The sequence below is a fragment of the Cariama cristata genome, unplaced genomic scaffold (genome assembly GCF_000690535.1).
Source record: "Cariama cristata isolate BGI_N322 unplaced genomic scaffold, ASM69053v1 scaffold12830, whole genome shotgun sequence".
NCBI lineage: Eukaryota > Metazoa > Chordata > Aves > Cariamiformes > Cariamidae > Cariama > Cariama cristata.
The window spans coordinates 23,484-46,860 of NW_009595356.1; the positions used below are offsets into that span (position 1 = coordinate 23,484).

The 23,377-nt window shown below is 42.8% G+C and overlaps 1 protein-coding gene across 1 annotated transcript in view; it reads right to left on the reverse strand.

Moving 5' to 3' along the window:
- The window catches only part of LOC104162923 (unconventional myosin-Id-like), a gene marked incomplete at both ends in the record, with an annotated part of 32,861 nt that extends 9,946 nt beyond the window's left edge, over nt 1-22,915 (reverse strand). The window contains 4 exons of the mRNA XM_009701770.1: nt 5,088-5,285; nt 5,870-6,014; nt 7,130-7,353; nt 22,708-22,915. Coding sequence (XP_009700072.1) covers nt 5,088-5,285; nt 5,870-6,014; nt 7,130-7,353; nt 22,708-22,915 — 775 coding nt within the window. The remainder of the gene's footprint in view (nt 1-5,087; nt 5,286-5,869; nt 6,015-7,129; nt 7,354-22,707) is intronic.
- Nucleotides 22,916-23,377: the final 462 nt, after the last annotated feature.

Consider the following 23,377-nt stretch of genomic DNA (forward strand, 5'->3'; position numbering starts at 1 on the left):
CCTGGTCTTGAACACTTCCAGGGATGGGGCAGCCACAGCTTCTCTGGGCAACCTCTGCCACTGCCTCACCACCCTCACCGGGAAGAATTTCTTCCTGATCTCTCATCTAAATCTTCGGTCTTCCAGTTCAAAGCCATTGTCCCTTGTCCTGTCACTCCAGGCCCTTGTCAAAAGTCCCTCCCCAGCTTTCTTGTCGGCCGCTTTAGGTACTGGAAGGCTGCTGTAAGGTCTGCCTGGAGCCTTCTCTTCTCCAGGCTGAACAACCCCATCTCTCTCAGCCTGTCCTCACAGCAGAGGTGCTCCAGCCCTCGGATCATCTTCGTGGCCTCCTCTGGACTCGCTCCAACAGGTCCACGTTCTCCTTGCGCTGAGGACCCCAGCGCTGAAGGCAGTAGTTGTAGTTCTACAAGCATGTTTTAAATTCCACTTCTTTCCTGTGGTTACCCACTGTTATCAGTGTTCACACTGAACAATAAATTCAGCTGAACAGCTAAAGAGATGTACTGAAGGGGAAGTCCAGCAGCTTATCTCACCTCAGAACCAAATTTTCACTGCTCTACAACTCATGTCCTTTTCAGCTCCTTCCAAGCAATCGCGTTGCTTCAGGTGTCTCATACATCTATGGCATATTTATGTAAATAATACATGCTGTGTTTTTAGAAATAAACTGTCACATTGGGAAGCATGCACAGAAGAGATTCAGACAAATGCCAGCACCATTGCAAATGCCATTATTCTTTTGATTTTGTAGGAGTAGAGACAGGCCTTATGTTCTCAGATACAGCTTATACCCTCCCAGAGAACAGCCCTTCCTAGCATTGTGTTCTCTGCACCTTCTGGGCATTTTTTATTTATATCTTTGTTGATCCAAATGCGAATCTGTCTTAATTTAGCTTCTTGACTAGCTTATGGGGAAAAATGAAGGTCTAGCCTACAGCAGAAAAACCTCTAAATAAGCTTTTCAGGTCTCTGCTAGGGACCTCTAGACACCGTAGGGCACTGGGCTTTGGAAGAGATGGTCCTCTCAAGGGAGCTTGGTGCCACAAATGACAAAGGAGAAAGTGGGAAGAAAAGCTCGATCTTAAAAAAAAAAAAGGAGAAACTGTTGTTTCCTAGGTGATCCAACAAAATCTGGTGGTATGCATGAAATACGCATTTGGTTTCCCAAGGCAAAAAAACTTGAAAATTTCCTTTAATTAATAAAAAAAAAAGAAAAGAAGAGCACCACAATGCTCAGAAAAGATGTATTTTTCCATAGGCAGAAATGACCTGCTTCCACCTATACCTATTGCGAGAAAGCAAGCACATGCACCTCCCATCAGCGAGACTTCAAAGTCTCTTCACAAACCTTCTACAAAAAGAGCTATATAAGCTTCAGTCCAAACGGATTCACCCGTTATTATTCATTTCAAGCTGTTGAAATTAAGACCTCATGCACTCCAGCTAAAGCAAACTTTACTGGCAGTTATCAACACTTCAGGAGCAGTTCCCTGGCTGGCAAAGAGTCAGTATTACTTCCTTGACTTCACTAGAACAACGTCAATCATCAGCTGAAAAAAATAAATCTGTCTCAAAGAATTTAATGGTTAACAAATATCTTGCAGGTCATAAGTTATGTTCTATACATAAACATGAACTGCAGGCTTAACTTGTGTCTATTCAAATTGCCCAGTACTTATGCTTTTAATGTCTTTTCTTTTCAAAGAAAGAAGCGTATTAGACTGCAATTATCTGAAAATCTTAAAGAGCAGACACCTAACGTTGCTGGTTGACATACAAGAACTACTTCACGTGTGGTGTGATGATTTGGTACCTTACTGAAAGCCACAAAGGAAGTCTGATGCTGCTCCAGAAATAAAACATTCGCCTGAACTTACTGAAGTGCTCTCTCGTTACCAGCAACACCTTCCTGCCTGCCTAAGGGACCAGCAGTAAGAGCACATTTTTTGCTCAAGAATCCTCAAATAAGCTGAATCATGAAAATATACCACAAATGAACTTGAGCAACCTTATTCTGTGGACCGATGCTTTGTTAAAGAGTATCATTTAAGGGAAGCAATGAAATCACCTGATAATGAATTACATTTTCATTTCTATAGCCCACTCTTCAGTCCCCTGCTGAAGCTTCGCGTGAACCAAATTTCAGCTGAGAAACAAATAGCCAATTTACAAATCCCCAACAAACCAGGTTTAGCAGAAGAAATTTGTCAAACCTCCCTGCAGTGAAAGTCGCTCCCTTTCAAACACTCTGACCACCAAGACAGCCTGCACGTGCCAACACCAAGTGCCACACTTGTGCAAATAACATTTGGTATGACACGGGGAAGTCGAAGAAGGTTAAGGCTAAAAGGAAGAAACTTTAGGATTTTATTTATTTTTTTTTTTTAAAAAGAAAAGGAAAGAATGTAGCAATCAGAAGAAATTCCCCCTGCTGCATAGCACTGAAGGCTGACCCTCAGATTGCCATTTCTTTTTGGGTAAGAGGCAGAATGCTACAGCTTGTATTTTTGACAAGAGAAATACCTTTGTTTTAAAAGGACAGCTTAGGATATAAACTGGTTTGAGTAAAAGAAGGCTAATGCTGTTTTCAGGGTAAAGGCTGTGCTCTTGTAGTCGAAGCACGGCGTCGCTTACAGGCTTTACAACGGTTTGCACTGTTGCTTAGTCTCCAAATCCGACGTTCAAATTTAAGGCATAATAGATTACCTAAAGGAGTGCATTGGTTGAAAAGCGATATGCTAAATCTTGAAATGTCAAATCTTTGTCTTGTTAGCTTTTGAAGCTCAGGATTGTTTGCCTTCTCTCCTTTGTTCACTTCAGGCTTGCCTGGACATTTCTTGTCCATACAAGAAGGAATACAAATGGTTCACTCAGAGATATTACATCCAGGTATGGATTTGCAAGGGGTCATTTGCTTTTGAGTTTAAACATGGAGATGTACTGAAATTGCCAGGTTTACACACATTGTTGATCCTACAAAGTTGCTTTCTTGTCCTCAATGGCAATGCTGAAATGGTTTTACCCACTTGTTGGAGGAGACGTGCTCCTATTTGCTTCTTTAAGGCCATCATTTTCCTAAAGGTGATGCTGTGTTTTCACTAAATTTAGCTACATTTTTCTGTCCAGAAAACACAGATCCTTAAGAATGAAGACCAGAAAAAGTATTAATGACTTCAAAGACCTGGGCACAGCCAGGCTGTGGATGAGTAGCAGTTTCCCCCATGCCAGCTGACCCATCACCCATGGCTTTGTGTATCAGCTTGTCTTACCTTAGCCCCGCTGTCGCTGTGCCTACATGTGCTTCCTTTACCGATGATTTCAAAAGCCACGCACAGGTATCCCTAACTAAGCAGACAAGTGGAGGATTAAGCCTGACCTCTCTGATAGAAGAAAGTGACCAACATTTTAACCTTTAAAAAGATCAAAAAAGTTACAAGATCATTTAAAAACCACAAGACTGCAAGTCTATAACCTCACAGTCTCTGCAGTATTTTCCGACTTCAACTGAGCTACTTTTTTTTTTAAGCACCCACGGTAAGCTAAAGCTTTCTTCATCCCTGAAAGGACTGAAAGTAACCTTTCAGGCTCAGGAAGAAATCCATTTTCTCATAGGTAACACCTATTCCATCCCCAGACTGCTTTTATTATTGAAGTGCTGGGACACCAATGTAACAAACCCCAGCAGAAAATGGATTTTCCCAGTAAGTAAATCCAGTAACAGGATGTATAGAAACAAGGTCTGTTCGCCTGCTCAAGGATTTCTTCATACACCACAAACAAAAAAGAACTGCTCAGACACTTGCCTAAAGGCAGGAGCTCTGTGTTTGCAATTACTGAACAGGATAAGGTATGGATCTGTGCTTCCAAAACCTGCTCTCCCCTATGCTTGCACGGGAGATTGTCCTTTAGAGCTGAATCAGGAGCAAGCGAGAGAAACATAAGGACTTAAAAGCTTAAAAGTTGTGTAACAGTGAGCAAAATTAAACTCCCACACCAGGTATACATATATCATACATACACACCCTGAGTAATTCCCCTCACCGCCATTCGATTCCTATTCAAAACAACAATTCCTATAATCACATCATTAAGAACTGAATATTGTATTTTTACAATTATTCCAGTTTAACTAGAAACAGCAACAATTTGGAACTACCTCATTAAATGAATTAGAAGAGGAATTAGTTTGGTTTCAGCCTAAAGTGAAAAAAGCCAGGGGGAAATTCTCCTGTGTCGGAGCTTTTAGTCAAACTGCTGCAAGACTGTAAGGAGGAGATTTGGATTCAGACTCACGCAATCTTCCTTTAATCCTAACAATATAAACCAATATTCACTCAAACTGCTCATTCAACTAGCGAACCACGCTCTTAAAAGAGAAGATGTTAAAAGCAACAGAATACTTCACTGAAATATTTTTGTTTGGAAAGCAAGAAGAGATTTCTATTTCTATATACACAAATCACTGTTGAATAAGTAATATAACTCACTACCACTAGCAATGAAGTTCTGTTACAAAGTGAGATTTTATGCTGCAAAATGAATTTTGTTGTTACTGTTAAATATAATATTCGTAGAATCATAAACAATAATCATGCACATGCTCCACTTCTGGCAAGTGGGCACCAACTGCACCAGCACATTTTTAGAAATAAAAAGAAGATACTGTTTCTTAAAAACATTTGAACACCAGCAGCCCCGGCCTGCCATTGAAATTGTTTTTGTCCGTTGGTTTTGTAGAATTCAAAATATCCTTTCCTGACAGACATTTAAAATCAGCATCATTTAGATCATTACGAACTACCCATAAAAAATTATGCAAGCAAGCACATTTTTCTAATTCGTTTTTTAAACCTTCCAACCAATTTACAAAAAAAACCCCATTGTGCTATGAAAAAAGTCAGACCCAACACAGAATCAAGTGAATTTGTCCATGCCTCCGACACAAAGAGGCCACAGAAGCCACTCAAACCAAGCACCCTTTGATGCAATAGGTTCAAAGGTACACATCCATCAAAAAAATCACTGATACTGTTCCCTGAAACCAGACTGCTTTAAACTGCCGCCTGTTAAAGTATCTCCAGGATTACCTCCTCGCCTTTGGCTTCCCAAGGTTTCACCTTGACCACAAGAAGTTTCCCCACCCAGCCCGTGTGTCTGCAGACCATGCACATGCTGGTTACCTTGCGGACGTGACAGGAGAAGAGAACGTTCATGTACTTGTCTTTCCGTTTCAGCTCATTGGCAACAGGGACGAAAGAGCCCGTGGTCTGAGGGTTATCTGGTTTCTGAAAGAGCAAAGACAGGCACATAACACTTCTTGCTTTACTGAAGAAAGTAATTGCATTATGTCATGGCTGGCCAGCTGCATCAGCTCGTCTGAAGGTTTCCTCCAGTCCCTGTCTCGTCAAAGAGCGGCAGAGCATCTAGAGTTTTATGTGTTTTCGGAAAAAAACCCCACCACTTTAACAAAACAAAATGCTTTAGGGAAGGACAGAGTAAAAGGAAGCAATGCGACTTGCCCAGAGAGCACTTTGCTCCTTTTCATCTTATGCTATTTCTTAACATGCCATTATATCTAGAATTTTAGTTTTACATTGACTTCTTTCCTAGCTTTGGCCATTTGAAAAGCCAGCTGGCACTACTCATTATCTTTTAATGCTGCTTGTGATGCTCAAGCCAGGCTTAGCATTCAGAAAAATCACTCCTAGTGCAGCAGAAGTCAAAGATTGTGAAACTATATAAACCCATTTACAGAGGAAATTTCAAAGTACTTCTCCCTCCCAAGAAGCCAATCATCACTTTTTCAAATTTCCACCCTTTTAGCATCCTACACCCCAGCTATCGCATTGATCACTTCACTTGTACTCACCAGGGTGATGTAATTCCCCTCCCATGCTCTTTGTAGGCCAATATCAGCTCTGTGACCCTTCAGCACTTCCATGGCAGCAACCTTGGCCCTCAGTTGAGGTAGGACTTCTGGTGGGACGCTCCGGAGGAGTTCACCTGCTCTCCACCTGCCACAAAACACCTGAATCAGTTCCACCGTCTGTACCACACGCTATGAGGATGGCTTCTGCCAGATTAGCGCAACAAGGACACCCCTAGACTATAAATGTCAAGGCAAAAAGAAGTCCTTCCATTGCATTCATAAAGCTGGAAGTGTCAGTTATCATTTTGAAGTCACATATCATCTCTGATATCCTAGAAGTCAACTACTGGCACATCTGTTTGCAATAAAGTTTTTGCAAGCCCATTTTTTGGCTCATTTACACCACCATTCTCCTTTAATAGCTGAATTTGGCCCTACAATTGAAACCTAACCAACTGTAACAAGGAACAGGGCAGGGTAGCCCATCCATTACTCCATGCCACCCTCCAGCCTTCAGCAGCAACACCAGGTCTCCAGGATTAATGTTATGAAAAGTCTTTTTGCAACTAAAATTTTGTAGTTATGATAATTGAGCCTATTCTGAAAGCAGGACTCTCTGCCCAGATAGGCTGTGGATGGCTTTCAAGAGACAGCTGGGGAAAAAAGCAAGGCTGATTTGATCTAGTGCTGGTGGATATCCCTCTTCAAGCAGATGGCTGGACTGGAGATCTCCAGAGGCCCCATTCAGCCAACATTTCTCTTGTTCAGCAACTTTCAGAAGTCATCACTTTTCAAACTGGAATTGTAACTACTTTGCCTATAACTTCCCCGAGAAAAAACTCACTAGTTTTTAGATGATAGGAGGTTGTAACAGAGGTCTAAAATACCTCTTCGGCACATAGAATATGGGTGAACAGTGGAACGTTGCTTATTCTACTGCAGGAAAATACTGGTTTACTAGAAGAAGTCTTGAGGAAGCCGAGAAGATTCCTTTTCTTTTCTCCCTCATCGAACAGCAGCTGCCCTTTCCTTTTAAAACCAACCAGAAAAGGGCCAAGGAAGGAAATACAATGTCCATCCTGACTGAATCTTTGAAACAGAATAATTATTTGCCTGGTTAAGGGTACCAAAAGCCACTGACATCTTCATCTATGACGTCCAGCTAATGTTCTTCAGTCATTTTTTTCAACTTTTATGGCACAAGCAGTAGCTGTTCACTCCTCTAGGTTAGACTGAAAAGACCAGAGGTTTTCTTTGTACCTGTGGTAAATGGTCTGGAGTGCCTCTTCAAACCGGCGCAGCACTTTTGGAGGAGTGGGCCATTGCACGTGCTTGCCATAATCCTTCATTAGCCTCACATTGTGAAAGCGTCGGGCAACCTCATGGATGTAGGCCTTCACTTTGTAGCGGCGGTAATACTTGAGTATCGTGAGGGCAGCTTTTGTCCTCTTATAGCGAAGGCGAGCCAAAGTGCCCCTCCAAACCTAAGAGCCAGTGGAGAAATAGTTTTAGCAATAAAAAGCAGGATTTTTTTTTTTTCCTTTCCATACTCCTATACTGCTGAAATCTATAAATATATTAGTTTTATTCTAAGGAAGTGACTTCTCTGTGCCAATCAAATACAATCAAAACACCACTGAAAAACCACCATGTTTACCAGTGTATAAAGAAACAGTTTTAACTCCGATTGAAAAAAAAGATGGATTTGAAAATAGTATTTAGGAATAGCTATTCTGGCCGTGCGCTGAAGAGCAAGTGAATATGCAAAACAAATGATATCCTCCCAACTTGCCGGACGGGAGGCCAGCTTCGCCGAGAGTCTTATTTGTGCCTTGAAAGCACCACAGGTAGAAAACACACCAGGTTCTGGACTTCTCCTTCCGACACCCCATGCAAAGAGGCACTCCAGGACCTGGGGCAAGGAGACCACTGATGTGACCATACATTGCCACCAACTCCTAACTCGAAGACCCCATGCACCCCGAAGCAGGGCAACACTCCGCTGGGCTAGGCAGGTCAGGCCGTTTCTATCCTGTAACCAGAGAAATGTGTATTCACCTGAACGCTCTCAAGCTGACATGCAGGTCCCTGAGGGATTCGTCAACAGCTGTACTTTCCTCCCTCTAATATAATCCACCAAGATGAAGATCGTATTTTTGTTCCCTTCTAGAATTAAACTGGAAGGATAATGAGCCTCCTGCATAGGAAGAGTGCTTCACTGCTCGCTACGGGCCCTGCTCAAGAGTTTATTTCCCTCTTGAGAAACATCCCATAGCACCATTGATGCATATCAAGCCTTCTATTTACAGAAGAATTAATTAATTACCTGAGGCAATTTCCAACATGACATTCGCTTTATGAAGCCGATGTCAAAGGTTCTCTTGACAGCTTTACTGATCATCCCGATATGTGGCTGAAAAAAGCTATATGTAGTGAGCAGTACAGCAGATGTGAGGGGCTGCTCTTCTTTATACACTCAAAATTCAAAGAGGAAAATAGAGATCATGGGTCTCGAACCCCTCAAAAGCAGAGGACTCTCTTCTTTTAACCTCTGTCAGAGTAACACCTCCTCTTTCTCCTTTGGCCTCACTGTCCTCGCATGGGATATCTCCCGTTCACGACAGACACGGCCCACGTAGCTCTGGCAGAGCCCGGGCAGATGCTTGAGCACCCACCACTTCTCTGGTGCGTTTGATGCTCCATAAAGTACATTTCTGCTCTAGCACACCAGAACAGAGTCAGCACCCTATGCAACGCTGTCCAAACATCCGAGGTAAGGTTGAGCCAATCCATTCCTCAACTTGTATTTCACCGTGGAAGCCTACAACCTCCAACATTTTATTCCAAGACAGAAACCGGTCCTTGAAACACTACGAAATCACCCTAAACCCTATGCCATCCTGTGGATCACGGTGAAGGCCAAACTGCAGCTGCTAAGTCCCACACGGCTGAGAAGCAGATGGAGCCCAGCTCACTTCTATACTGTACGTTGTATATTGTTGGTAGAAAGAGGAGGAGAGAAATGATCCCAGGATGGCAAAGCGTAGGAAAATGAAGCAAAGCAAGAAACCAGGGGAACAACTCAACACATGCAAAGTGATCGAAGGCAACGTGCTCCTCATCAGAGCCCAGCCCCTGCCAGGAGCCGCTCTCCTAAGGAAGGTGTGGGAATAGAGACTATTTCAGCGGTCAAAGGGAAGAGCTGGGGAAGCGAGGCAGGACAGGGACAGCGAAGGGGAAGGTAAGAGCAGGAAGAACCAAAAGCAGTCCCTGTAACCGTGGCAGAAAACCAGCACTGCTGTACTGACCAGACAAATGAAACCGGCAGGAAGACGAAATATGAGTTAAATGAGGAACACTGGACTGGTACTGAAAATCTCAACACTGCATGCATATAAAATAATATATAACACTGTCCTTATTTATTCTTTGAAATTGTTAGACAGATTGAGGGAAAGCAGCATCCTCTGCATCACATATGCTGTTCTTAGTAGTCACTTTTAGCACACTCGAGTTATAATTTAGTTTTAGTTCTACATAACCTGCATATCGCAAAGAGATACGAGAACATTGCCATATAAACGGCATCAGAGCTCCTGAGAAGCTCAGGGCTTCCTGAAGTCACAAGCTAAAACCGACTCGCACAGGGCCTGGATTCCACCCCAAGTGTGTAACACTGATTTAAACCCAGCATTTCCATGTCTGAGGGCATATCAAATTCAAAAACTGTACGAATTTGAAAGAATCAGGAACTAGGATAAAATAATTGAGCATCTAGAAAGTACTAAAGTAATTTGAGCCCATTTTTGAAAAGACATGAAGACGACTTGGATTGCTTGACACATTTAAACACAGACTGAAGCGTCACAAAAGGTACCTGCAAGGAATGTATGGCCAGTAAACAAGATACACTGGGTAAAAACCTACTGCCAACTTCTCATTTTTTCATTTAATAAGAAGAGAAATGAGGAACGAAGGGTTCCAGGTCGCAGCTAAACAGCCTTCTGAACGTTATAAAGGATCTCAAGAAACGAATACGCACGGTACATCTGTATAAGCTGCTAAAGACTTTGTAGAGCTTCACTTCTGTCAGTTTTTCCCCAAAACATTTTGAATAGATACAGAACAAGGTCTTGATTTCGCTTCCTTGTGCTTGAAGTAGGCATGCTCTTGAGGGAAGTCTCTTGCTGTGGTTATTTTTCACACCAGTCAGACATCCATGGAACAAAGGCGCTGTAACAGATTGCCCCGATGTTGTATCAGCTGCATCGCTGCAGAAATTGGCTTCGCAGCAAGAAGTGTCACAATTGCTACAAACACTAGCCTTCCAAATCCAATTATCCAGCCGAGGCATGCCCCTTGGCTACAGGCAAGCAGTAAACTATTAATGAAAAGCATGTCCTCAAATCAAGTTGTCATAACTGGATAACCTCACTCCTAGTAAGGACCTTCCTAATAGCCACAATGGCAACACCTTCCAAAAGGAAGGAGAAAGCCAAAGATAAGAACAAATTTCTCCCAGGGAACGGGGTACAAATATTTTAAAAATTAATTGTTTTTCTGGCTCGGTGTTCTTCTTTTCAACCACAGGGCTCATTTCTGCTTAAAGCAGTCCATCAGTAATGTTGAACTGCCAAGGCAAGCTGACTGCCTGATGGTCTAGCAGGCTCTTCCAGAAACACGGACCGTTCAAACCTACACATAAGAGGAGGCTGTCAAAGCAACAAACTCCTTGTTCGGCAGCCACTTTGCATCCTCCGCACCGTGCAGTTGTGAGCAATGGGTCAGAACCACACACAAGACAAAGGAGGATGCTGGAGTGTTTCCTACCAACACGCACTTTTCTCAGGCTTGAATATTGGGAGAGCACTACCTCTTTCGATGTACCTTTTCAATTCTTCCCCTCACCTCCAGTTCATAACTCAAGAACATTCAGCACTGTAAAACGAAATTTAAAAAAATCAAATTTCCAGAGCTAAGCTTATGGCATTTAACAAATTCTCATGTTGCAAAGCCATTTTTCTGTTATATGCTGGAGGACAACGGTACAGCCAGGGCCAAATACGGGAGACTTGCATGCCAAGAACCCAATGGAAAGAAGATCTGTGCATCCAGGATTCTACTTCTTTCTTTTTGCCCTCTGTATACAAGATAATGTCCAAGTCATTTTCATATATAGTTCAGAAAGGATTCAACAGCTCACATGCATCACCTTTCCGAAACTTGACAACCAGTGAGCAGCGTTCAGCTTGAACTTAAATCAAAGCTAAACACCAGCAAGCTGGTAGTTTCAGCGCTCGTATTTAGCAAATCTTGCAAGGACAGAGCGAAGGAGCCTAACAATCGCAGTGCCCTGTATCATTCCTCCCACAGGCAAGAATAAAATGATACTTCCTTTGCCACCTTTCTGTGGCTTTCACTTCTGGTTAACCCAGTTTCCCATGGAAATGAGACTAAAGATAATCCTGTCCCCATCTGACCTCCTGAGATTGCCCTGATATCTTCTGAATCACCAGCCAGTTTCAACCAAATCCGACAGAAGAACAGAAGACTCAAAGAGGCAAGTCCATATATCTTTCAGGAAAAATCAACAGCAGGGTAGAGCAAGTCTCAAATTAGAGTGACATTGCTGGAAACGCTTCAGAATGAGCACAGGAGCCATCTGCCTTCTTTAATCTCCAAATCCCAGCCAGCACAGACAAAGCTCCTAGCCAGGCACAGCCACACAAGGCTGCACGCCAAGCCAAACAGGTAGAGGATACCAGAAGGATCTGACAGTATTCCAGGGGGATGAGAAGGTGGAGATGTCTGGAGGACACAAGGGAAGGAGTGGAGGATATGAAGAAGACGACTGGAGAGTACCAGCAGTGAAATGGTCACAAGGAGAAAACCGATTGTCATCTTTCTGGGGTGTCAGCAGCGTAGGACAAACCCATAGGAAGCCAGGCCCACAGAAAAGCTTGCTTGATGACAATTTTCAAGGTGACGCACTGAAGAGCAGACTCCAAACTTTATCATCACTTAGCACAGTGCCTACTGAACAAGCAAGAGCAAGAGACATCGTGCAGGATATGCTATGGGACAGATTGTCCTCTACAAGAAGAGCTGCCCAAGGAGACAAGGCAGGGCAGGGCATAGGAAGGGGAACAGCCAGCTGCATGTGTTGGCTCCGCGATGTGTGTATGCAGGGAAGGGGACCATGAGCAAATTAAGGACTCAAGAGCAGAGATAACTACGGTTATGTTGAAAATGGAAAGAAAATGAGTTTTTAGGCTTTAAATAAAAAGCCCAAACCACAACCAACATTTCCCCCATCCAGTCCCCACCCATGGTCTCTCCTCACCCTCTTTCAATACCTCTGCCTTCTCCTCTATGCTTTGTCCTCCTAAAGGTCAGGTGAAGAAAAATTAAGAGGGCAGGTGAAATTATGACTAAAGGGCTGGGAGGATGGAGAGAGAGAAAGGAAAAGATTGGAAAACAAAGTCTTCACAACACAAGAAATTCAGTCAAAACTCATGAACATTACAAAGAGTATTTATTTCTACCGTTGTTCCCAGTGAAAAATAATTCCTTGTTGTTTGCTTCACTATAGTCCCTTTTACTCCTTCAGTTATGGCCAGCAAGGTGGGAAGGGACCACTGGGACCATGAAAAGCTCCAGACCAAGAGAGATCCTCCTGCACAGCTCTGAGTGCTCGGTGACCCCATCGGTGGTCCCCTTCCTCCCAGTGCAGCAGCCGCTTTGGCAGCTTCTGAAACTGGGACTTGCACAAAAAGAAAGAGAGCACTCATGGAAACCAAGAGTCATGTCTTATCTTACGGGAAGTACTGTCATCTTTTCTGAAGTATGTTTAATTCACATGTTTTTTGATTAAAATTTAATAAATTAAAATGCAAATGAATGGGAAAGGAGCTCTGGATATACCTTTAGAATCAGCTTAAAAACCCCAGTGAGCTTCTAGTAAACTTTCTAAGATTAAAAAAACCCCACAGATCAAATCCATCACCTTAGCAGAATATAAATCCTATACACCAATCTATGCGTTACAGGCTCGTTTGCAGACTGCAGTATGCTTCCAAGCTCAGAATTTCCCATGAAAAAAAAGAAAATAAAAAGGAAGAAAGAAAGGAAAACAATGAAATGGGCCCTGCAGAGCACAGGGAAAACCAGCAGACCAGACAGGGTGGGCCCAGAATGCCGCCATCGCCTTGTCTGTAGCTCTTCCGTGGAAAAAGGGATAATCTAGATTTGACCTAGATGCTGCAATCTCTGCGAACGTAGAAAACCCACACAGCACGCAATCTAAACATATGAGCAAGCAAACAAATGCCCAGAATTCAGCAAACAAACCGAGCTTGTCTAAATTAAACACCAGTGTTATATTTTTGAGTGGTTCTGCAACTAACTAAACCTTGGAAAACTATTTTATGCTTGCAGTAACACAGCACACCTCCTCCCATCAGGTCTCCTTCGCACTAGCCGGAACTGTTTCGTGATCAATATTTCATGCTGCCCTACCACAAGCTGCCCTCCAGGCATCCAAACTGAAAAGAATAAAACAAAACCTAGCTAGAAATTCATACAGGCATGAACCTTCCCGTATAGCTTTAAAGGATCTCAAACAGGAAAGGTTATTAAATATTTAAGTCAATAGTGGAGCACAGAAGCGGCACGCAGTTCTGCCACAGGGACCTCTGAGGCATTGCAGTTTGAAGAAACACTCAAATCTGAAGCAAGCTTTAATTGTGCTATTCCTGATTGCTTTTGAAAGGGGTCATCTCCTTGCAGAGCACAGATATGACGGAGTGGCTAATATTCACGCACAGCACCCACCGGGTACTTGCACAAACAATTTGTGATCTGCGTTTTCCCAATTCAAGTATATTCAGATCCTATAGAAGGTTTGAGGCAAACAGTTTTATATCAAAGCCTCTCCATTCTAATAGAGTACATTACAGAGCATACAAACACCGAGTGGGAAGAGCTGCTTAATTTACTAAATGCTATTTTCTCTTTTCACATGAGTCAGCTGAACAATGTTCATTCTATCACTTTGCTTAATAGAAACAATATTCTGCAAGCTAAGAAAGAGAGAAGGGTCCCACTCGGAGATTAATTAGATTGTCCTAACAAGAGCATGTCCAATAATAAACATAAAAATTATCAAAGGAGCAGTGGTTATAAGCAAGTTGCATCCGTGAGACTCCTGCACGTACACACGACGTGCTGGATGCAGAGCCCTTACAGAGCTGGTTTGGGTTTCTCCTGCAGCTTGTTCTGCTGCTCAACAACGGCCGCAGCAAATGTCACGCTGCTGCACTCGTCTTCCTTCGAGGCCAAGCCTAAGCTGCTGCTGTTGTTGCTATTCAGCCTGAAAGATGCAAGAAAACTCTTTACCATCCTACTCAGAAGGAGTTGCTACGTCCGTTTGGTGCCCTTAGCAGTGCTCTATTGGCAGCACCCCACTGTCCTAACAAAGAGCAACCCGTTACTCCATCCTGGTTGCACTCTACAGAATTTCCTGCATCCTGCAATGAGCAGGGAAGGAAGATGTGGGGAGAAAGGAGATAAGTTTATATGAACAGATGAAGAGAATTGCCAAACTCCTGCATAAGGGAAGTAGAGAAGTTTGCAATCACCAGAACAAGGCTGCTGCCAATAGAAGAAGGCAGGAACCTTCCTCTCATCCCATGAAAATTCAAGGTAGAGTTTTTTTCATGGTGAAGATATCAAAATACAGGTCATTTCATGATCCTTAATGTTGATTGCTGGTAAAGACTGCAAGGACAACCAAAAGCATAGAATAGCCTCCAAACATGGAGAAGTTCAATAAGCTAGGACACTTCTCTGTGGGAATAAAGGCCTGAGAGGGGATGTGACAGATGTCCATAGAGTCCTGAGTGCAGTCCTACCTTGTCGGTACAGGAATGGGTGGGTATCAAGTGAAGCTGGCAGATGCAAGGACCCAAACAAAGCAAGATCTCTCCATGCTGAGCTCACCAAAGGCAGCTACAACACCTAAAAAGCTGGTGGCACACGTTTGAGGACAAGTTCAGGGAAGAGAAATCCAGCAGGTGTTAATGAATAAAAAAGAACTTTACATCATCCCAAGTCCAAAGGTCTGAAGGGACCAGGAAAGTATTAAGGAGAGGTACGATGCACACTTGCCCTGCTGCTGTCCTCCTGAGGCATCAGCTTGCGGTCACTCGTGGAGACATGACGGTGGTCCCGATGGACCTTCAGTCTGACACGGCACAGCAGATGCTACAGTTTAAAACCTACATCTATTTAGCGAAGCAGCTGAGGATTAAACTCCATTCACGTTTCTGAAGTTGTGACAGCACTGTTCTGTTAACAAGCCTTTCTAGAGCAAAGCAGGTACAGCGAAAATAAAGCCATGCAAAGACCTAGAAAATATTACTTACCTTTGTCTAAAAGACACAAACACCACTAAAACACGCGTTTCAGCTAGGGAGGACAGTTTTAATCATGGTGGAAAAGAAAATAAATAAATCCAGAAGTATTTCAGCAAACACAAATCAATCACTATACGCTTATCTTTGCCCAAAAGCCCCATAACTCGCTACCCATCCCCACAGAAGATCAGCAAACCTCCTCAAAGGAATTGTGATTTATACTGCAGTGTCCTGTTGGGAAAGGAGATACACACAGAAATGGTCTGGGCATCTCTACCTTATTATAGGCACAGTTCACGTGATTCTGGCATTTTTACCATCATGTTAAATTAAGATCTTTCCCAAGTTAATGTTGCTGAATGCTATTTGTGCTTGCTTGCACTTAAATTTATACCACACTGGTGGTATTTTTACAATTTGAACAAGGCTTAAAGATACCTTGAGGGGCAGCAGATTGGTATTGTTTAAAAAATTAAAGGCTCAGGCACAACAAAAAATAATTCCCTTCCATGAAAACAACAAGGAAGCATCAGTAACAATGGTTGCAGAATCTGATCTTCCCAACTTGTCTGTGATACCCACGAATGAACACGAAAACAAAAATTTCCCAAAACTGTGAAAGGCAGAGTTAGAATCTGAAATACTCAATTTACAAGATGAGAACTACAAAAAGTTTGCTTATCAAACAAGGGACTGCAGAGATGTTTGCCGAAAGAAGCCCACTCAAGAGGGGAAAAAAAGCGCCACGTTTGAGACTGGGATTTCCAGAGGGACATGGGGACGTGGCATTCCTCAATTTCTCTGATCCATTAGGGAAATCAATTGAGATTCTTTTTAAAGTCCTTCCGACATGTTCTGCAAACTGAAATCAAGTAAAGTGAAACCTGAACAAGCAGGATGGAGCGAGCAGTGGGCAGCATTAACATCTAACTGCAGGCTCGGCAGCTGGCTTTGCAGTCGGCATTTAGGAGAATTTACAGGCAGCGCTGCAAAAAGCAGAAGACCAAGATGAAGAATTTAGAGAATCAGGCAGTTACCTGCTCTGCCGCTGCTGCTGGGCCCTTTGCTTCTCACCGGGCTTACTGAAGTTGTTCATGCACTCGCCAAAGCACAAAATATATTTTCCGGGATGCTGTCAACAGGCTTGGGGAAGAGTCTGGGGGTCGGTTTTTTTGTTATTGTTTTTCCCCACATGCGTGGGAGTTCACAAACCAAGTTTTCAGGCGACTTTAACAGCCATGAAGCTCAAAGTCTCAAAGCTGGGACACAAGAGTCCTGGAACAGGTAGTTGCCCTGTTATCTGTATATCACTGGAGCATATTTTTCAGTAGTGATGCACATACACAGTATCCTCTCTCCTCTACCCTTGCTCAAGAATAAATGGGTATTTAAATTTATTTAGACCAAAGGATGTTTTCACAATATTTCCTGGAGGAGGAAAAAGATAATAAGCAAGTACTGAGGTGCCCCACTGTGCCTGCTACTGAAAGGGTAGGATCCAATTCTCCCCTTTTTGCTTTCACCCATGAGCACGTCCCCGACTCTCCTTTTTACCAGCACGAATGTCCATCTGAAGGAAGATGAGCCTTGATGGAGCTCAGCCAAGCGATGTTAGTAGCACAAGGGAGGCAAGCAGCGTGGGAGAAGCAGTCAGATCAGTCTGCTAAGAGATCAGCTTGGCCAAACCGGCAAGTGGCACTGTCAACACAGGGGATACATCCAGTTCTTCATTTTATTTGGTCCTTCACAGCACCGCATGCTGTTCCTTTGCAAGGAGCTACAGCATCTCCTTTCAGAGCTTCTCCCTGCCGAAGCCTCTCAAGATTAAAGCCTCACTTCACGGTACAAATCCACATGTAATTATATACCTATTTCCACTTATATTCAAAACTTCACAAACACATTCCCTCAAGATGGTAAATGCCTTTAGTCCGGATGGCAAACAGATTGCATCACCTTTTATTTGGGTCACTGAACCGAAGCCCTCATCAGATTATTCCTGCCCATTCATAATCTGACATGAAAACGCCTTCTTTGTCAAGAGTGAAAGCTTCCCTTTGTGGTTAATGCTTCTCACCGCACCACGCTTCAAGGACTCACGGGGATGGAGAAGAAAGGGAAGGTGAAACATTAAATTATGACAAGTCAGCTGTGATTCTCTTTTCCTGCTCTTCCCCACCGGGGTTGGGGAAATGTTGCCATAGTGATTGCAGCCGCGGGCGACAGCTCTCCCCAAAGCAGCCTCGGCAAACCCCGGCGCCCACGGCATGCTGCCGGAGGACGGGCACGGAGAGGCCCATCGGCTGTGCCACGAGGACGTGTTAGGGTACCCACGGCGTGCAGCGGGGTCAGCACTGCCTCCTTCCACGGCACTGGCCTCCTGGGCTCAGAGGGCTTCTGCGCACAAGGATTTTTGTCCGAGGAGGTGCTGGGCTGCAATGCAAGGACAATTCTTGCTTCCGCTGCGTTAGGCAGTAAAGATTTAGTGAAGCGATTACCATATGCAGCTGCACTGGTCTGATAAAATTACACTGAAATAGTGCACTAAATTATATTGACAAGATACATCATCTTTGCATACCGCACGTGCTGGCTGGCTGGGCTTTTTTTCTTGAACAAAGCACTATTCTGCAAAGCTAATGAATATGTGGGAACGTTTCCAAGGGCAGAAAAAGCAACGGAGTTTTATGGTAGCTTTTTTTTAAATTTTATTTTTATTATTAACTGCTGCTCCATTTGCATTCATGAAGACAATCATATAGGTGGCAAGACCACAGGTACAGTAAATAAACTCAACTGTGCCACATAAAAAGCAGTGATGTTCTCAGTTGGTGCTTCTAAAATGACCATTCCAGTTGACTCCCACAGCGATGTCTCCACTGCCATATGGGTTTTCTAATACCAGACACAGCTCTCACTTGCTAAATTCTCCTGGAGCCAGCAAGTTGCCACGGTTAAATCACATCACATCTGCTTACTGACTTGGTTTGGTCTGAAGTAAAATTACAGCCTGGAATCTCACTAACATTTTATCACAGAAGAAAAAGGAGTGTTGAAGATAAATCTAAAGGAGGAGACATTCAGGAGATGTGGAACAAAATAAAGTAAAATTATCTACCTAAACTGGAAGTCAGTTTTAATTCAATTTAACCAAACTCATAAGTAGCAAATTCTTATTGTCATTAAACAAAGGAATCAGCATTATTTTAAGGGTTGAGGGTTACTCACATGACAAAGCTCTTAAGATAATTACCAAGTCTCCTTTTGAAAGCCTTGTTGTTTGTATGAGAGCAATAAAGCACATAATACACAGCGTTAGAAATGAAGACGTACATTTAAAACTACCAACAAACAGAACTGCTAAGTGCAGACTCTTCTTTCATTTAAAATCATTCCTGTGCAAAGAAAAATGTTATTGGATCCCAGCCTGTGATCAGCTGCTTTTAAGGCTACTCCTTACATGTTCCCTTAGTTTTTAATCACACAAATGCCTATTGCCACAACACCATGTTTTATCTCTAGTTGTCTCTTCCTTTTCCTAAATTCAAATTTGAGGAACTCCAATGCCACAGAAGGCTCAATTATTTTAAAAAAAAAAATAATCAAGTTAATCTCTCTCTTTCCTTTTAGATGTAATCACAGTTTGCCTTACTCAGCCTTTGATGCTTATAGGTAAAATCAAAGTAAGGAAAAAGGACCAAGAATTAAATTTTCATGTGAGTTTTTAATGGACAATTGAAAGCATGTTGGGTATAGAAATTAAGATAGAGGGGAAAATTGCCTTGATGTTTCCAGAGCATAGACAAGGCCTCTTCAGATCCTTACTCTGATTTTATTTTTTATTGTGTTGATTGTTCCTTTTTCAGCACTGCCAGTCTCCAACTGCCCCATCTACTGGCAGCAAAACACAGCTGGTGCATGAAGACAGAAGTGATCTGATACGGAGCTGAGAATGAGATCTAACAGTAAAATAAGAGAAATACAGCAAATGGAAGAAAAATTCAAGCATTTTCCAGATAGATTTAACACTGTGCAAGGTATCTAATTACATACCTATAGACATCAACTCAACACCTGCTCTTTTGTTGATAAGCTGTTTAGTATGCATTTACTGATTCATTAGTGTTTCTTGTCGTTAGTCGCAAGTTCCAGGACTCTAAAGAGCTCCTCTCCATCACTTTGGTTGAAGAACATGCAGTAAGTATAAACCGACATACAGGTGAACCACAGCAGGATTCAGTCACAGAAAAGGAGCTTTGGCCGTCCAGTTTTCTTCAATGTCTTCAGGACCTTGAGCACTTGAGAAGGAGCTTGTCTTTTCCCCACAAATCTTTTATTAGGTAAATTAGAATCTCACTAGAGATTTCTCAGAGAGAAAGAACAAAAAGATGACTCTACCTGTCCTATTTCAATACTTTGGGTAGAAGAGCAAGATGCCTCCATGTAGACTTACATTAGTCCCGCTCCACGCCAGGGAGAGGAGAAAACAGAGGAGAGAGAGAGGTTTGTGAAGCCATAGGACAACGTGCACCAGCAATTTAACTTTCGTCTCTTTTGCCGATTGTCACAACAAGAGAAACCCCAAAAGCACTATAGTTATTCTATATATAATTCAGCACACCCGATGCCGCACAAAATCACTATAGCAAAATCCCTCATGGAGTCAGAGAGTTGATTCATTATTCCTAACCAGGAACTTACCTTCTAGAGGCAACAAAATCTTTAGCCCAGCTCTCCTCCAAGGTTGCTGAGCCCAGTCCAGATCACAGCCCAGACTATATATTTCTGAAGTTTCCATCTAAAGGAAAGGCCAGAAAACTCACCCAAACTGACATGTTGCTGTTAACATTGTGCCTCACACTGTTGGATGGATTTTCTCTGAAGGAGGAGCTTCAGTGCTCACCTTGCAGTGAGACATCATCTGTTTTCCACAGCACAGACAAGCTGGGTCTTTTAAATTATTTCTTCAGCAACTGCACCTTTCAGTTTCAAAAAAGGTCACCTCTCAATTCCTCAGACCTTTAACATGAAAACGGAGTCAGCCGGGAGCAACGTGTCCCCCCTGCAGCTTTATTCAATGAGGAACTCATTAGTTTGCCTCAGACCACTATGAGAAGAAAGACAGACCCCAGGTTAACAGCATGACCCAGTGAACTCGCTGAACACACCAAAGACGACCAACACGCTTAGAAAAGTGGCTGCAGACAGGGGAACTCCTCCTGAGAAACCAGAGTGAGCATGGTGGAAGAGCAACTAATAATCCAGAAAAATCTAACAGAGGTGTACGAGAGGGGCCACAAAGACTAGCCCCATTTTACTCCAAAAGAATAAGCCAGAATAAGCTTTTGGAAAAGTGCGCTGCCATTTCCAAGGAAGAGACCTGGAAGAAGATGACAAGTAGTTCAAGAAAGCTGTTGTGAAGCTCATCAGCAGGGCAAGCACAACACTGCTAAAAAAAAGGAAAGAAAACACTGAACCACAAAGTTCAGAACCAGGCAGGTCCTGCAGCCTTTAAGCAGGCCAAGCTTTGCATTTCCAAAAAAACTAATCACATACACATAAAAAACTTACAGAATTCCTTACTAAATATAAACAAATACCAACAGAGATGCAACCCTGGACTTGACACTTTCTCCTTCCGTATCGGTCAAATTGTTTTGCTTTCCAGAAAGGGAATCAGATCAAACACATTGTAAACACAAGAAATGCAAGTGTTTCGCAAAACTATTAAAGCTTGCGGTGGATAACTTTTCCTTCAGGCTCTCATTACGCTTCAGCAAAAGTGATTCAGTCCCTCAGGTTTAGAGTTTGTGCAAACTTATGTTAACTGCATAGCTTTTGAGCAAGCTTTCTCTTGGTGAAGTTTTTATACCCATCTGTCAGCGGTTTCTCTTTCTGATGGGCAAAAAGGGGTTTCAGAAGTTCTGTTGTTTCCCGAGTTCCAAGAATGATAAAGAAAAAACGCATTTTAAGAAACAGATTTCTAAAAATCTTGAATGAGTCAACAGTCTCTGTTAGGACAAAGTCAGTTCCATCATTTCTGCAGTTTTAAAATTCAGAAGTTGCTGCTCTTTGCTAGACAGATCACACTCATACAGAACACAGTTTCCAGCAAGTACTAAAACCAGCTCTTGTATTTTCCCCCCCCTCCGGTGTATGTTGCTTTTGAGGTTACAAAACCAGCTTCTATTGTGTCGTTGTGGCCCCAAAAAGCACTTAAACAATTTAGGAGCTAGCCAAGTCACAACAAACTCCCACGGTTTAGAAGAGTACCTTTGTGAGCAAAGTCTGAGAATGTGTTTGCCCTGAAGTCAGCAAATGTAAAATTATTTCTCCTAAGGGTAAAACCAGAACAATCTTGAGCTCAATTCCCATGTTCAGAGAGAAAAGACAAGTGCACGGGTCGTGCTGCACAGTGCCTTAGGTGTCTGACCCTTTGCGATGCTAAGGGCCCTCGATTTTCTGTTCTGCAGACTGCCTTTCCCTCTGTCACCCTTTCACCCAAGCTGCTCGGGCAGTATTTTCCAGAGCCTCCACAGCAGTGTTTTCCCCTGTAAACTCTCCTAGGCTTGCACCTACAAACCCCAATATTGCATGTTATAGCAGGTTCTTATGGGAAGTGATTGCCACTAGCGTGCAAATCACCCCTTCTTTCTCTATCCCTCGGCTGTGTTTTTTGGTTTACATTAGGGGATTCCATATTATGGATGCTCAAAGCTTAATAAACCAATACGCATGAGCATCTGTCCCCAGGCTTTGTATGCTCCAGTCAGCACTAACAGTATCATAAGAAAAAACAATTGGGATTTTGCACAGGTCCTGACAAAAACTCAGTAATTATTAATGGAATAGTATGACGAGGGAGACCACACGCTGTACACCAGAACGGACGCTCTGAGAGGATGTTCATTTGGGAATCCTGTCCCTTCTCTTCCTAGCTGGCCTCTGGGGAAAGTTTTCCCTGTCTCTTTTCTCACTTTGTCTTCCCCTTTCCCTGCACCCCCAAGAGTTTTACCATTAGAGTTGACGTACGCCATCAGCTACGGATCCACTAATAAACTTTTACGCATGTGAGCCTGTCTCAACATCCATTGAGCATCACTCTCATACATTCATCCATAAAAGTCCCTCTAAGTTTCTAGGTAGCCTGCTTTCACTGAGGAAAGAGCAAGTTTTTTAATCAGTAACCAACAATCTTATCGGTCCTACAGCTGACAGCACATCACATCACACCACATCAAGATTTCAGTGCAGCTACAGAAAGCACTACTGAAAGAACTTTAAAAAAAATTAAGCAGTGATCAAACTGCAATATTCTAGAATTTGTGCAGACTTCTCAATTTTGCAAGTGAGCTTCAGAAAGAGGCAAAGGTGTTTTAAGGAACTTGAATTGAGTTTTTAATGCAGTAAACTAAGCTTTACCTTCTGTAGGAAGAGGACAATCCTCACAAGCATCTTGGCATGCAGATCCTCCAAGGTGAAGAGAGTTCGAGGTGTACGGATGAAAATCTTGGTCTTGCCATAAGCAACATCGTGCTGAAATCCATGACACTCTATGAGCTTCTTCACAGCATCTTTGTCTGAAGGGAGGTCATGGTTTGGCCAAGTGAATTCCGAGATCATCTTGTACCTGGAATTACAAGGTACAATTTACAAACATAAACCTGTCATCTAGGTTGTCAAGAAGGCCAACCTTCAACACATCTTAGAAATAATTATGATCTACAATTTAATAAAACTGATTATATACAGAAGAGCCTCAAGACATTGTCTGTAGGAATCGTGATCCTCAAAATCCAAGGAAAATTATAACGAGAGAGGCATGACTTCGTGAGATGCTAAAAAAAACCCACCACCATTGTGAGGAGGTTACTTCATCAACACCGAACTGATGCAACACGACAAACCTCACCGTTGTCTTCCTGCAGATTTGGCAGTTCCACTATGCACAGTCTCAGCATTCAATTTTAAGTTCTTTTTCTTTTTGGAGGAAGAAAAGCTTTGATTTGCTCACATTCTGCGTAAGAAGCCAACTGTAATCAATTGTTTTGTCAGAAAACTTAAGATTGAAAAATTCCGCAAATAATTTTTC